The following is a 15,311-nucleotide window of genomic DNA, read 5'->3' as shown; positions in this document are numbered from 1 at the left end:
TAATCGGTATCAAGGTCGTCGATGCGGGTTTCTCGGGGCTGTTGGAGGGTTCCTGCTGATTTGGATCGTTTATTTCAAACCACAAGACCTTATCAATGTGTTGAGTAAATGAAAATGGGTCTTACTATTGATGATTTCATAGCAGGATGGATTGGAGGTACTATTACGTCTTGTCATGTAAAATTATTTCCATTATACCTCAAGACTGACTTTGCATCACACTAATTTACAATGTTTTACTGCTGTTTGAGACAAATTCCATTGTTTACAAATTCTTTTCACGACATCGGTTGTCTTTTGACCTGCGCAAACCGACAAACCCGACATTACACATTCCACGATGTATTTTCAGTTGTCTATCTTTGAGACCCTAGCACTACCCCACATAGTATGTAACAACTCCCTTTTCTGAATCTGTACTTAGCAACCTTAGATGTAGTACATTTATCATAAAAATTAATGTTAACTATCAATAATGTGAAATGGAAAATTATTTAACAGATAGACTGGAATATTACTCAATATTCAAGACCCAAAGTGATTCTTAACGTCTGCATATAAGTTCAGAACATCTTTGAACTTCTCAAACACGTTGAGGCTAATTTTAAAATCAATGATAGCAGATGATAGTCTAAAAGCTCTAAAATGTGAATTATAATTTTAAAATGGCAACAGTAGAAAGAAGAATTATTACTTTATATTTGTAACAAGATACATACAATAATCCGAAAATAAAATATAGGTATTATAAAAATATATGCCAATTCTTAATATTTCAAATATCAAGACCTTTCCACTTACCATTTTCCATCTTTCTATCAACACTCATTTGCAATAAACATCACATATTTGGCACCTATTTTAACTTGGCAATTCTTTTTTTTTTTCTTATTTTATTTCTAAACATGCATACCTATTTCTTGGGTAATGTCTTTGTTCTTTTCTTTTAGTCATTTACTGCTCCTTATTTCATCATTCTTCTCTCCAAATATTCACTGCCTTTATTTCTTCATTGCACTTTTTTGAGTCTCGACTCTGCAAACACCTTTACTCAAGCATTTCATTATCAAATCCTAAAATTTATCTATTATTTTTTATTCGCACCATATTTCTTTTATCTCCATACTTCTAATCTATTTATCTTCATCTTTTTCGCAAAGCTTAATTTCATCTCATTCTTTATCTATTTTAGCCAGTTTACAATTTTATACACTTCTCGTATTGGTAGGTCAGGACACTTCCCTTGTTAAAAACAAATCTTTCACCCCTTTTGTTCACAAGATTTTCAGTAGAATGTTATTATTTTTCCTTCTTTCTTAGTACTTACAACTTCATAGTTTTTTTAAAGTGATTAGTCAAACAAATGTAAAAATGACAATCTATTAATTAAACCGGATTTAACGAATGTTTATTAAAAGCACACAATCAAAAATGTTGTGGCTATTTATATTCTGATAGATTATAATTCTTAAGATCTAGGGTATAATTATTTTTTTTATAATTATCGCGCCACAACGTGGAGGGAGAAAAGACTGGAGATGGCTCTAATTCAAATAAGTGTACCGGCCCGCGAAAACTACAGAGTCATAAAAGGTTTCTGAATATAGACGCTACGCCAATGGCTTCCTTCGCCTTCCTTCCAGACGCATTGTGCTTCTTTATCTAGCGCATTGTGGACTGGGTCATAAAAGGTTGTTCCACGTGCTTTTAGAGGGTTCGGATTTTTAACATGGGAAGCATAGGAAATGCCATCTCCAGTCTTTTCTCCCTCCACGCGCCACAATGACAACCTGAGGTTGTATTTGCTCTGTCTATAGAGCCGGACCTGGCTATAATTAACTAAAATTCAAATCTTTAGCTTTTAATGAAAATACGATTTGATAAAAAAATATATATCAAGATATGAAAAGAGTATGTTATACTTTAATCGTGATTTAAGTTACAGTACCACTTCCACTTGGACCTAGAACTTGTTGGTATAGTTTTCCCATTTATAATTTGGTTTTATGGCAGTGCAATTGTAGTTATTAGGGGCTGGGGTTGTGGTTTTGGCAATAGTAAACATATTGTAACCTGGTCAGAGAACAGACCTTCTTTTACAGTCCTAGGATTTATGGCGGTAGTTGCCTTTGTCGGGGTATTTAACTCCCTGACAACAGGGCTGGTAGTAAAACCAAATTAGAAATGGGAACACTATACCAACGGATCTCTCTAAACAAATTTTGTAAAAATAAAAATATTATTTACTAAATCCAAAACTTTTGGCTATTTTTCTCTTCTGTTGTGTACTTTCAAGAAAATAGTGACAAATACGTATCAACTTGTGGAATGAAAAACTGTTGTCTCAGATTCATCCACTGATTGGTATGATCACCACCATTAAACTGTGCTTTCTTGTTTTTTTTTTTTTAAGAAGTAGAACCTTTACTGAAAGTTATACATTTTGGTCAAACTATTGGAATGTGCTAAAACAATTTTAGGGATATGTGGAGTCATCGTTGGTCACCCTCTGGATACAATGAAAGTGAGACAGCAAACCCTCGGTACCACCATGTTCGTCGCCGTCCGAAGAACTTTTAAATACGAAAGAATACGTGGTTTCTTCAAAGGGATGCTCTTTCCTTTATTGGCAGTAGGTCCATCAAACGCTGTGTTTTTTGGAGTATACGGAAACGTAATTAACGTAATGCAGCAGACTAGCAAACGCAACCACGACATCTCCATAACAGATCAAGTCGCAATAAGACGCGTATACGTAGCAGGTACAACACTCATCTCACCAACAATACTCGTTCCTGAAGGGACTACTCACTTGTAGGAGTCGCAGGAGGGGTCTTCCAAGTCTTAATTACGTGTCCATTTGAGTACATCAAGACAATTTTACAAACAAGAACTGGCGGCCGAGGATCCTGGAAGAAACACTACGAAGTACCCTACACCGGTTCCATCGACGCCCTTCTGGGAATCGTACGAGACAGAGGATTTAGAGGACTCTTTCGCGGAGTGACTCCAATGATGTTAAGGTCAGAATAGACGTAAAGTTGAGCATGTTAAAAAATGTGGTCTTGCAGAGATGTACCAACTAGTGGTCTGTACACTTTAACGTACGAAATGTTGATGTACTATAACTTTAGTAAGTGTGAAACTCCGGTTTTGGTCAAACAAAGCATCGCTGGAGGAAGCGCAGGTTAAGAGAACTGAGATCAAGTGTGTTGGTTTCATGTCAGTTTTGACACGAACACAGACGTTACTTGAACCAGCAGATTGCGTGTGAGACTCAATAAGACTAGAATTAATACAAGTTCTTTTTGAAGGTGTTGCTTCGTGGATGTTCGTGATTCCACTAGACGTCGTCAAGTCGCGAATCCAAGCAGACAACCCCGCGAATCCCGTATATCGTGGAATGGTGGATTGTTTCTACAAGTCGTACAAGTCGCATGGTTTTAGTGTGTTCTTTAGAGGGGCGCCCGCAATTCTCGTACGAACATTTCTGGTAAATGCTGTTGTGTTCATCGGGTATGAAGCGACACTAGCCGCGGCTAGGTGATATCAAAATCTGTAGTACACATTAATAAAGCTCAGTACGACAGTTCGTATTTTGCGGCGGTGGTGTTAAAAGTACTACGGTGCTCCACCCCCCGTATTTATTTACGTGAAAATTGTATTTAACGACACCTGTCAAAAATTTGTTTACAGATGGCGCTGTCCACTTAACTCTTACAAAGCCAGTCGATTAATAAAGTACCGACACGATTTGACGTTTACATAAAAGGCAACCGTAACGATATTTTCGCTACAAGAGGCGCTGATATCGCTATTTTGACTGGCTTTGGTGAACATTTGTTCACCAAAGTCCATGGATTTATTAGTAATAATTAGTAATTTATTAGCAATAATTAGTAATTTATTACTAATAAATCTATGCCAAAGCCAGTCAAAATAGCGATATCAGCGCCTCTTGTAGAGAAAAAATCGTTACGGTTGCCTTTTATCTAAACGTCAAATCGTGTCGGTACTTTATTAATCGACTGGCTTTGAACTCTTAAACTCTTGACATTTTTAAACGAACAAGACCGAATTTTTTTTTACAAAAATCAAATTTCGTACTACGTAGGTTTTTTCAGAATAGAAAAGATGTTCAAAATGACAATATTTATTTACGCACAACAGTGCGTACATTCACAAACTGCAGTTACTATAATCCTCAATAAACGAGGTCAATAAGTAGCTCATATAGAAATTATTATGAAAGGTTTACAAATGTATCCATTTGCTTTACACTCACAAAATAATTAATTAGAAAATAACAGAACAGTGTTAGGTGATGATTTTTGATTTAGAGCATTCATGCGCTGATGTTGTTTCCCTCTGTATAGATGAAATACTCCAAACCGAAAACCATTCTTACGAATCTAAAAACTTAGTTTAACTCTTTGTTTTGAGAAAAACAATCGAAATTTAACAATATATTTTTCATATATCTACAAGATTTATAGTGATTTAGTTATATATTACATACTTTAGTCTAATGAGGGATGGGCGTAATAGTGTGGCCCTAATGTTTCATACAGCAGCAAAGGTTATGCATCAGTACTCATAGAGCTACTCAACTCTTTCAGACACAACTATTTGGAATTTATTTTATCACACTTTGCATCACAAAATCAACTTATATGTATGCCTACATTATAAAATAGCTAATGATAGTACAACAAAACTTCGAGGTCTTACATCACCCTCAAGTACATTAAACTCACTAAAAAAGTACCAATGTCTAGTCGATAATATAACGACGTGAAACATTGTTCGGCGAGTAGCTCTATGAATATAACATTTCCAGGTCGTAACTAGAAATTGAGCTCGTCATGCACAACTTAATGTATGTACGTTCTTAATTTTCTATCTAAAACACAACTTGCTATATTTCCTTATATAAAGCTTTCTCTAAGTGAACATAATAGTGCTTCTAAAAAAGTTTGGTAGTGAAGTGGCACCATTGTATAGAAAAGTCTCTTGGCTGTATAATTTGTAAATTACACATACAATGCCTAAACTGACGTCTTAATTTCCCTTAAACTATCTCAGAAGTGATGCAAACTTAAATAGAGCTGCTGAAATAGAACAAAGTAGTCGCAAGTGTAAAACTGCCGCCTCAGACCTCCGTAACGTTCGATCGTGAATCTTGATCCAGTTATTACAACAATAATAAAGATTTGTTTCCGTTCCATTTGCAATACTTCCAAAACAATAAATAAAAATAAAACAAAAATAAACAACATCAAAATGATTTTGTTATAAAATAATTGCACTACATAACAATCCGTAATATTAATATAAAAAAAGAGACTACTCAACCAAGACGAGTAAATAATGACAACTACTACGACTTACTCTCTAAGTAATTAGATATTTTATGTTAGCTTACAAAGTATGCTACAAGTTATACAGCCATCTGTACATTAATATTACATCATCATTCACCCCATCCTGGCACACAACTCGTGCAATTTAGCACATACAAAATAACTGTGGTTAAAATTGTGTTTGAAAATAGATTGGAACTGACACGCGTCACACAATTTTAAACATCTCAGTTCTATTATCAAACTTAACGATTAACAAACAAATCATCGAGAATCACCTATGATCAAATACTTGTTACAAACGATGAGAAACTTGTTGAGACCTAAAACTAGACGCACTAGGTTAAACTCATAAACTCTAAAAATAAACGTTTCAGGAAAGATCACAATTGTGCCTCACATGTACTGGTGAAAGTCTTGGTCGATTTGTACATTGGATGGTACATCAGGATCTTAAAAGTCAATGTAAAAACAGTCAGTTGACAGACACATAAAAAAGTATTCAATAGATAAAAGGCCTGTCAAATGTAACATACTATTGTACTCTTTAGGTCCTTTTACAACTTTAAGAAGCACATTTATTTTATTAATGTATTCAAATAAGCCCAAAGTTATTTGCGGTTTGTTGGAACATCAAAAGCTCGTAATATTAGCTGTTCTGTTGCTATTTGGGAAATGATGGGTGCAGTTGTTCAAGCCTCCGTGTAAAAAAAAATATATATATATTAACCGACAGCGCCTCTATTACGTGATTTCCACTTTTGACTCATCCAAACTAGCTGTGTTTTTGACAATAACTTTGGCACTTATCTTGCGATTTAAAAAGAACAACGGAAACAAAACGAAACATGAAATGTTACAGTTTATTAAAAAAAAAAGTCGTAAAAATATACTTAAAGTACAAAACAAGGTGGGAGTAAAAAGTAAATCACCGGGACAATCAACCACAGTCCAAACACAAACCATAACCACATTTGCTTAGCTATTTACAGTTGACCAGTTATACTATAGCACATTATTAACATAGTTCTGCTGTTCACAGCTACAAAACACCATAGATAGACTGTTAGTAGTAGACATTCACAATAATTTAAAATGTACACTCCAACTTTACGATGAGACGCTCTTCTTTCTATCCTTTATGCGTCGGCACCTTTCACATTGAAATATGCCACTACACCAAAAACATGAACATTGTCAATGATCCACAGTCTCGAATTACATTATCGATAATAAATCTGAGTATGTTATTCAGTGGAGGTAAATTTGTTTACAAAAAATTAGTCAGTCCTTGAAACTATGCATCTATTTTGGCATATCTTGTACGATTTACGACCACTGAACTGATCTATAGCTGATGACTATAAAAGGGTAAACAATCAAGTAAACCTTGGTACAGTAAAATTACATTCAAAAAGAAAAATATAACAATTCACAGAAACAGACTAGTTCTATTAATAAAAATGTTACAGACGAAAATTTAATTCTACAGTCGTTAAGTGACAACGGTGAGTTTAAAGACTGACATTTTGGTGTTTGAAGCATGCTCCAATGGCCGAACTCTCAACTAACTTACCAACATAGAGCTATGAGTGGGCGGGGAACGTTAGGCTGTTGTATCACTTTTTGCTGGGAGGGCTATTTTGTGCCGGTATATTTTTGTTGTGATTAAGTTCAAGTTCAGCTAATTTTTTCCATAATTCGTCTCGTTCTTTTTCGCGCTTCTTCTCTCTAACAAACACAACAGAAACCTAATCACCACAGTCAGGAAACATTTATTTCATACTTACTTCTGCCGTTCCGCTTTGTAACTGACGGTCAGTTCGTCGAATAACTTGGAATTCATTTCCATGAAGGTCTTGAGCACGTTGTAGACGAGCGCGACTATGGTTTGGTTCCAGTGTTCTTTGGAGATGCGATACAGTGCAGGGAACATTATTGGCATTATGACGTGATTGTTCTCTTCCATCAGTGACATTATGTACTCGTTGTTCCAGAAATACAGAGCCCGCTCTGCCACCTAACGGAAAACGTTCGAAATTAAGCGTACACATCACAAATTCTATTTCAGTTCCTTATAATTAACTCTGTTTATTCGTAAAATGACGGAATAAACTTGTGGTCCGGTTACAGCAGCTGTGGAGTAACAAAAACGCGTGACCGTCACGTGCATTTCGAAACTCACTCTGCCATTGGATACTTTTGTCAACCTGAGGTCTGTTTTGAACGCATGTACACTCTGCATTTTCGTAAGCAATGTACAATGACTGCCTTTGATGTTGTGCACGTGATCACTCCACAGATTCAGTAATCAGACCACACGTATAAGCTAAGACATATGACATAATCCATCAATCCAAACTATATCCGCCTCATTCATTATGGACCAGAATCGTCAAATTCAAGGTCGGCCAAACTTTAGTAATTGTACCGTTTATAAATTTAATGGATGATTGGAATATTGCCGAGAGTGTACTCATAGTTTAGTAACAAAAATGTAATTTGTGTCAAAATGTCAAATAGAGTTTATGAGACAGACCTTTAATAACAATTTGTTTGCCCATAGAAGTGTTAAACAGTATCAACCGAAGAAGTTACAAAATTACATATGGAGGAAGATTATGTGCAATTTTACTTATAAAAATTATTGCCAAAATGATACAACGAAGCGAGAAATTAATTTAGAATCAGATAATTCGTTGCAAATGACCAAAAGGAGTTGTCAAAATTTGAGCTTTTCATTTTTTTAAACTGCGATTTTCTTTTTTACCTGTTGTTTGATTCTCAAAATACTCTAACGGTGTGACTGGGTGACAAAAAGTTTTTTTTTCAATCTGAGTAACTAACTGAAAGGCATTTTATTTGTGCTGTACTGAATTACTGCACAATTCACATTCTTTTGTTTTTAGCATTATTTTATGTTTTACGGTGTCTCCTTCTTTTTGTTTGTTACGATTGATACGGTGTGATCAAGAATGATTGAATCTGTTGGTAACAATGAAATTTGGCAAATTTGAAATTTACCAACAAAGGTTTATTTTTGTAATAGCATAAACATAACCGGCATAACCAAAAATGTTTTTAACGTCGTCTCAACCTAAAAAATCCGATCAGTGCCAATTGCGAGACAAAAAACACCAGTACTTTTCAATTGTTTCATTGCCAACAGACTCAGTCATTGTTGATCACGCTGTATTATTTATTTTTCAATTTATCTCACCAGTTTCAATATTTGACAATTTATATTTAATTAAATAATAAATAAAAAAAAGTACCAATTATTTTATTGAAGTAAAGCACTCCTTTAATAGTTTCATATAATTGTTAAAAACATAATATCTTTCTCTCTTTAATTTGTCCAATAAGAACTTTCTTACTACTTATAACTACCACTTACTACAAGATGAAATCTTGATTAAACTTATTACAATGAATGACGAGGAATTTACCAGTTTGCACTAAATTTTCATTTTACGTAAAACAAAATCGTTTCCTCTCATGTTGTTGTTTGGGTGAGATACTCTGAATAAAGAATGATTTGTTTTTGATGTGATCATAATTCGCCTCATGAATACAATATATACATTTTTTTGTCTGTTATTTTTATGCTTATTTCGTCTATCTGCAATATTCTTTTCGTTGCATTTAACTTCGCACAATTTTTAAAGAAACGTTTTGCATCAACGATCACAAATGCACCACAGTTTGTTGCATTTACCTGAAAGTGTGGACTGGAAACGCATCTCGATATCTGCCTGAACAGAGGCTCCTGGATGCGGGTGAATTGCGATGGTTCGATAACGTCGAGCACCTCCTCGATCTCGCCGAGGAACATCACCTCTTTTTGACTACACGTCTTCGGCCAGTACTTGAGGAGACCTCTTACGACCGGTTCCGTAAGCGTAGGGTCTTTCTCCAGAAACTGGACCACGCAGTAGGCAAGCTGTGCATGGTACAACGACAGGCACTTGACCTTGTGCAAAGGAATGAGCACCTTCACCAGGAACTGTTTGTGTTCGGCTTTCAAAGGTAACGCAAACCCGTTTATGATTGACCCCAGAATCTCCAACAGTTCACCTACCCCGTTAAAATGTTCAGTCTCATACACGAACCTGCAACCAAACATCATCACATTAATATACATTTCATAACCACAAATAACAGAGTCCCTACAGAGTCATATTCTAGACTTCGAGAACCATTGATGAATACTGTAAATGCAATAATTTCAGTTTTGCCGCGTATAATTGACTTAATCCAAGTATAATTTACTCAGCTTGATCAAAAAACGTCCTAATGATAAACCCAAACTTTACTGAATTGGTTTTGAATATATCCACTTAATTACTAAATATGGCAAATGCTGCTACATCTCTCTGTAAAATAGTTACGCCTGGACTACAGTAAACAGAACTTAATAAAAACTTCTCTTGTTGATTCGGAGAAAAAATTCTTGGTATAATAGAGCATTAAAAAAGACTTGTGCAACTCAAGGGAGTTGAGCTTGACAGACATACACATTGTATTTATTTTCTTATGCAGCCAAGTGAAAATTAATAACGTACGTTTTTACAGTCAGTTGAACAAGAGCACAAAGACGATGACTTCACGTGTTTGACAACACCTATTAATTATCATCATAATCATTTTACATCATCGGCGATTTATATAAAAGTAAAAAAAAAAGATCAAATTAAACAAATTCACCTCAAGCCGTCTAAATGTTTACTTCAAGCACAGATGTCGATACTGAATCAATAAACAAGTTTCTAATTGATGACTTTAGGTATCCGCAGATAAACAAAAATATATTAACCAAAACACATTTCAGTCACTATTCGTAATTTGAATAATTAAATTATAATGACATAAAAAAAAAACGAAAGCGTGAATCTAACTCAATGATATTTACGCCCATCAGCTGAAACATTTCGGATAAAAAGGAATAAATGTACTTAAAACCATTAACAAATTTTGTTAGTCAAGATTAACTGATGGGGGATAAAACAATACCACCCATTCTTTTTGTGTACTATACTTTTCATAGTGTATAATTGGTTGCATACCCAACACACAAACATTTCACGAGTTAACTAGGGAATGTACAAACATTAAAATTAATAAAACCTCTTTCCCCACAATAAATTGGATCTACGGAGTGAGCAAACGTTAAATTCAACGTTCATCGAATCATGCCATTTTGTTTGTGATAGCAAGCAACATAATCACAATAATTTTCTTTGTCCTCCAATTAAGTTTTGTATACCTCGAAGTTCACTAGCATTAATTTATTAATTCAATGAACTATAAAACAATCTAGGATTTGTCTGATCATAATTGTTATTGTTTTCCGCAAAAAAAATTAAGAAGCATGTTTCGGATGTTCGTGAATAATTTAAAAGTGACAAATAAAACGATGGCAATATTGAAAAATAGTTATTTAAACATTATTTATTTACATCATGCAGGTCAATACGAATTACCAAGCCACAAAATGTTCAACTATAGCAAAAACATGAATATTTTATTCCTTTTTTTCAATAAACACATTCGGAAGATATTTTGCGGATATTGGTAGGCTAGGCACACATTCTATTCATATTTATTGTTGTTTGTAAAATATCCCGAGACACATGACGTTTCCACTATGCTCTTGTACGTTTTCTAAATACCTGCAAGGACGTACATTCTTATCTAACGTTTTTCAGTAATTTTTAACGTTGCGATTTGGAGCCGCGATAAATGCAAAAATAAAACTGCTAGTGGAAAAAATCAGTCTATGAATCTATTTTAACGTTCATAAAACATGGACCCAAAGGTTGGAGACAAGGTCTTGGCAAATACATCAATTTAGCTATAAAGAATGTTAAAAATTCCAATTTGCATAAGCTTGTAAGACACCGACTGATACACCAAACGACTAAATCAAATCGAATGAAAACAGAATTCTTTATTGCAACATTTGCGAAATATTTGTCCCTGGTGTGTTCATTCGATAGGATCAATATTTGCATAAATCAGATGATTTCACACCTTTTCAATTACAAATTTATGAGAATATTAGACAGTCAGTCCCGTTTTGTAAATTTTTAATTACATATCCGATCCGTAAACGCAGTTCGATTTTAAACAAAACCGGATTGATTTCGAGGGGCATTTTGACGAGCGTCAAAACTTCAATTGTAACTTGAGCCCCGGGCGCGTATTAAGCATTTTTTTTTTCGACAAAAATCGACACGCGTTAACATTTACCTAAGGAGACGGTGAGTACGTGGGCGTGAGATATGAAAAATTAACCGAAATCGATCATCCCGCAGCGTCATACAATTTTAATCCCAATTAAAAGTAGTCTGTGTCGGGTACTAAGTCATTTAGAATATAAAGTTTGACTGAGACCATAAATTAGGGCAGAGGTAAAATCGATACTACTGCGAGAGCTTGCATCGTTCGGGCAAGCACAATAAAATCTTTTGTTTAAACTAATTAGTAATTTTGGTCAACCTTCTATTTTTTGTTGTGCGCGACAGTTTACGTAATTTATGTGCCTACACAAAACTGTATACGATGTTAACATAATCAAATGCTTATCAATCTTTCGGTCTTGTTAAAATTTTTACGTGACGCGTTTCATCACACTATGGAATTTTTATTTAACGTACACATTAATTAGCTATTCCCACAATCGCCAGCTTTGCCCAGATAAACATTAATCGTAATTAACCCAAAATATTAAGATAAACACCCTTTTTCGAGTCATCAAGTCGTAAGTTTATCTTTGACACAAATTCGTATTACTCCGAACAGATCTGCTTAATTTTTTTTTCAATTTCTAACACTTTTAATGACTCACAAAGAATATCAACAGACTATTGCATTTTTCCAACATTCATATTTACTTGCTAAACTGCTTAACATAAAATAAAAAATTCATAATAAAATTATCCACCATTAGTTTCAAGGAATACTACGGTGGATATTTCTCCGAAACTTCTATGCCGAAACTTTTTTAGAATGTTTCTTCAACAGACTAAACTATGTATGTACATTGATATTTATAAATAGATAATCGATGTGATACAAATATTTTTTTATTATACCTGAATCATAATCCCTGTTTTTGACACTAAAATGCGTGCGAAAATAGTTATTTGTACAACTAGTTATGAAAGTCATACTTTTTTTCACGAATTTGCAGATTGATTAAAGAGTGCGTAGCCCGAGTTAAACAAGCAAATAAGTGAAAAAAAGAGACTTTCATAACGTGTTGTACACACTATTCTTTTGCATATTGATGTAAGTTGAGAAATTTGGTCTAAAAGGATTTATGAAAAAAAAAAAAATAGGTATGCTTTGACAATCATCTTCAAGGAGATGGAATAAAATGATGCAAAAAAGTACTACTTTCACTACGATTTTGCGTGTAAAAAAGTGCCACTTTCATTACGATATGCAAAAAAGGTCTTTAAAACACCAAAGCTTTAAGGGTTGCTTAGGTAACAACAAATTCACCTACATTTTGAACAATGATAAATAGACATTTATACACAATTTATGATAGCAACGAATTTACTTTTTATTGTTATAATTTTCAGATAGTAGTGCAGGTATAATAAAAAATAGCCTATGATAAACGTTTATAAGGGCCTTTAAAGAACTTGCGACGTTAAAAGCACTCCGCTGCGCGTCGTGCTCTTAAACTCGTCGCGCGTGCTTTAAATTTAAAGGCTTCCTTATAAACTTGTATCATAATATACTATTTTTGAACTCACTAACTTCAAAATGACATTTCGCAAACGCAACAGTTAACCGCGAACCTAGATTTCGCGCACAGGTGCTTCAAAATCATCCGAAAAACACTGGCCTTTTTGAGCATTCTAAAAATAATTTGACTTGATAATAATAAAATCTGCTTTAAAAAACGTCATTTCTCCAATTTTGGATGTTGAAAATTTCGAAAGAATGAAAATAAAAAAATTGGGCAAGCGCCATCTATTCACTAAATTGAAAACTATTGGAAATATAGTATGATCAAAAAGTCTTTGGATCAGAGTAGCCGTGGAATTAACAAGCTATCTAGGAAATTATTTATTTCAATGATTTTTGACATTTATTTGACAACTTTCAAGAGCAGGTTATAATTCAAAATATTTCAAAGAGAACATACAATTTTTATTATTAAATCATACTACGGTAATGGAAATCGTGGTGAAAATGGTGATTGGCTTTATTCGCCTCGTTTATGTTTAAACGAATTCCGTGATAGATTAGCACTACTTTGAAGTACACAGTACACAGTAGACAGTAGACGTAAATAATTCTATAGATGGTTTTTACATTTAAGGATGAACTGGAGTAACATTGAAAAATGGCGAAAATTGCTTAAAATTGGTACAATAGTCCTTTCATTCATTCTGAAGTACTGTGCCAAATTTAAAAAAAAATTGATCGAGGAATTTTAAAGTTATTACCTTCTAAAGTTTCTGGATATTTTACACGTGTTCTTATGAGAAATCGAGCAATGGTCGCATAAAAAGTGATAAAAAACATATTTCAAAATGGCCAATTTTTCTTAAATTTTTCACACATAAAGTATCGATATCGTAGAATTTTCTAATCAATTTACAAAACAAGTTGGTCGAGGATGTAATCGCTAATTATATGTGGAAAACACGGTTTTTGAGGTTATGTATCTGTTTTAATTTCAATAAAAGTGAACAAAATGCATATAATTGACGTCGGTATGCAACATTACACTCATATCGTACGTTTTACTACAGTTACGTTTAGAACTTTAACAGAAATCAATGAAAATTGAAATTCAGTGTGCTTTTGTTTACTTTCACGTACAGTCTTAGTCAAAAGATTGTAAAATCACATGTAAGTAATTATCTAAATATCAAGAAAATAAACACAAAATTTACTTGCAACTCATTACAATTCGTTTCCAAAAATTAAAAACTGTTTTTGTTAAATATTGATTTCTCGTAATAAACGTTTCATAGCATTATAAGAATTCCGCAACTTTTTGCTGAGATTGTTACTCCAGTTCATCCTTAATGGCTACCGCGATCCAAAGCCTTTTTGTTCATACGATAATTTTAAAATGCTAATGTTCGTTTCAAAAAATATTGTACAAAACTCGATGCGCGAAGACGTATTCGGCAGATTTGCGCAAATGAAGCACTCGCTCCTTCGTCGCTTGTGCCACAAATAATGCGCTCATGTGCGAAAAATGTCTTCTCACACTCGGTTCGTAAATAACTATTTCTTCTCTAAATTTGCAAAGTTCAGTGCTGTAATACAAACTTTTAAGCCGAAAATGATCTTGTTATTGTTGAAAAAAAAAAGAATGAAGAGTCAACTGTTTTACAGATATTTTTTGCAACTTTGTATTTGCCAATTTTGGAAGCATATAAATAATAAATTATTGTTTTATCTTATTTTGAATTTATTTCAAAAATGTCAAAATACATTACGTGTGTAATAATGCTCTGTTTACATTCCCAAGTTGTCAGCAATTCAGGAAGCGTTATTAAACTCGGTTGTTACTTACTGTGAATAATAATTTTAAAAACACAACAGAATTTTAGTCTAATAACGATCGTCCATACATTTGTATAAAGAATGAATATGTAGTTTCTTTTTAGTTACCTTATCGATAGAAATGAAAAAAATTAACTTTTAAATATACTATTTACTTTGTTTAAATAAATATGTAGACTATATTTACTTATCTACAGTGGGTATTTATATGGAGGCTAGATTCTGAGAAAATTAAACATAAGTTTTTGCAAAAAGTTCCAATTTTGTAACGTTTCGTTGAACTTAAGATATTTCAACTTCCATAATAGTCCTGTATTTGTATTTTTGAAATTTGATGCACATTGTTGACTCAAATTGTAACTTATGCAATGAATAGTTGTACATATACTCCATTCTTTATCTTGG

The 15,311-nt window shown here is 33.6% G+C and overlaps 2 protein-coding genes across 5 annotated transcripts in view; one reads left to right on the top strand and one right to left on the bottom strand.

The window, feature by feature from the left end:
• The first annotated feature begins 24 nt into the window (after window positions 1-24).
• Window positions 25-3,589, top strand: LOC138124985 (solute carrier family 25 member 45-like). Its single transcript, XM_069040188.1, has 5 exons — window positions 25-157; window positions 2,481-2,762; window positions 2,819-3,023; window positions 3,072-3,187; window positions 3,315-3,589. The coding sequence occupies exons 1-5, from the start codon at window positions 109-111 to the stop codon at window positions 3,545-3,547; spliced, it is 885 nt and encodes a 294-aa protein (XP_068896289.1). The 5' UTR covers window positions 25-108; the 3' UTR covers window positions 3,548-3,589.
• Window positions 3,590-4,453: 864 nt separating this feature from the next.
• The window catches only part of wdb (widerborst), a 59,027-nt gene continuing 48,169 nt past the window's right edge, over window positions 4,454-15,311 (bottom strand). The window contains exons 4-7 of one of the 4 annotated variants that reach the window (XR_011157050.1): window positions 9,082-9,475; window positions 7,154-7,383; window positions 6,940-7,114; window positions 4,454-5,815 (exon numbers count right to left, since the gene is read on the bottom strand). Coding sequence is in view for 3 of the 4 variants with exons in the window: in XM_069039140.1 (XP_068895241.1) it covers window positions 6,983-7,094; window positions 7,154-7,383; window positions 9,082-9,475 (736 nt within the window). In the remaining variant the exon portion in view is untranslated. Of the gene's footprint in view, window positions 7,115-7,153; window positions 7,384-9,081; window positions 9,476-15,311 lie in introns of all 4 variants that reach the window. The other 3 variants (XM_069039140.1, XM_069039141.1, XM_069039139.1) reach the window with 3 other exon arrangements.

Source organism: Tenebrio molitor, chromosome 2 (genome assembly GCF_963966145.1).
Source record: "Tenebrio molitor chromosome 2, icTenMoli1.1, whole genome shotgun sequence".
NCBI classification, from domain to species: Eukaryota; Metazoa; Arthropoda; class Insecta; order Coleoptera; family Tenebrionidae; genus Tenebrio; species Tenebrio molitor.
The sequence above is the reverse complement of the archived record's forward strand: the minus strand, read 5'-3'. Positions and strand labels throughout refer to the sequence as shown.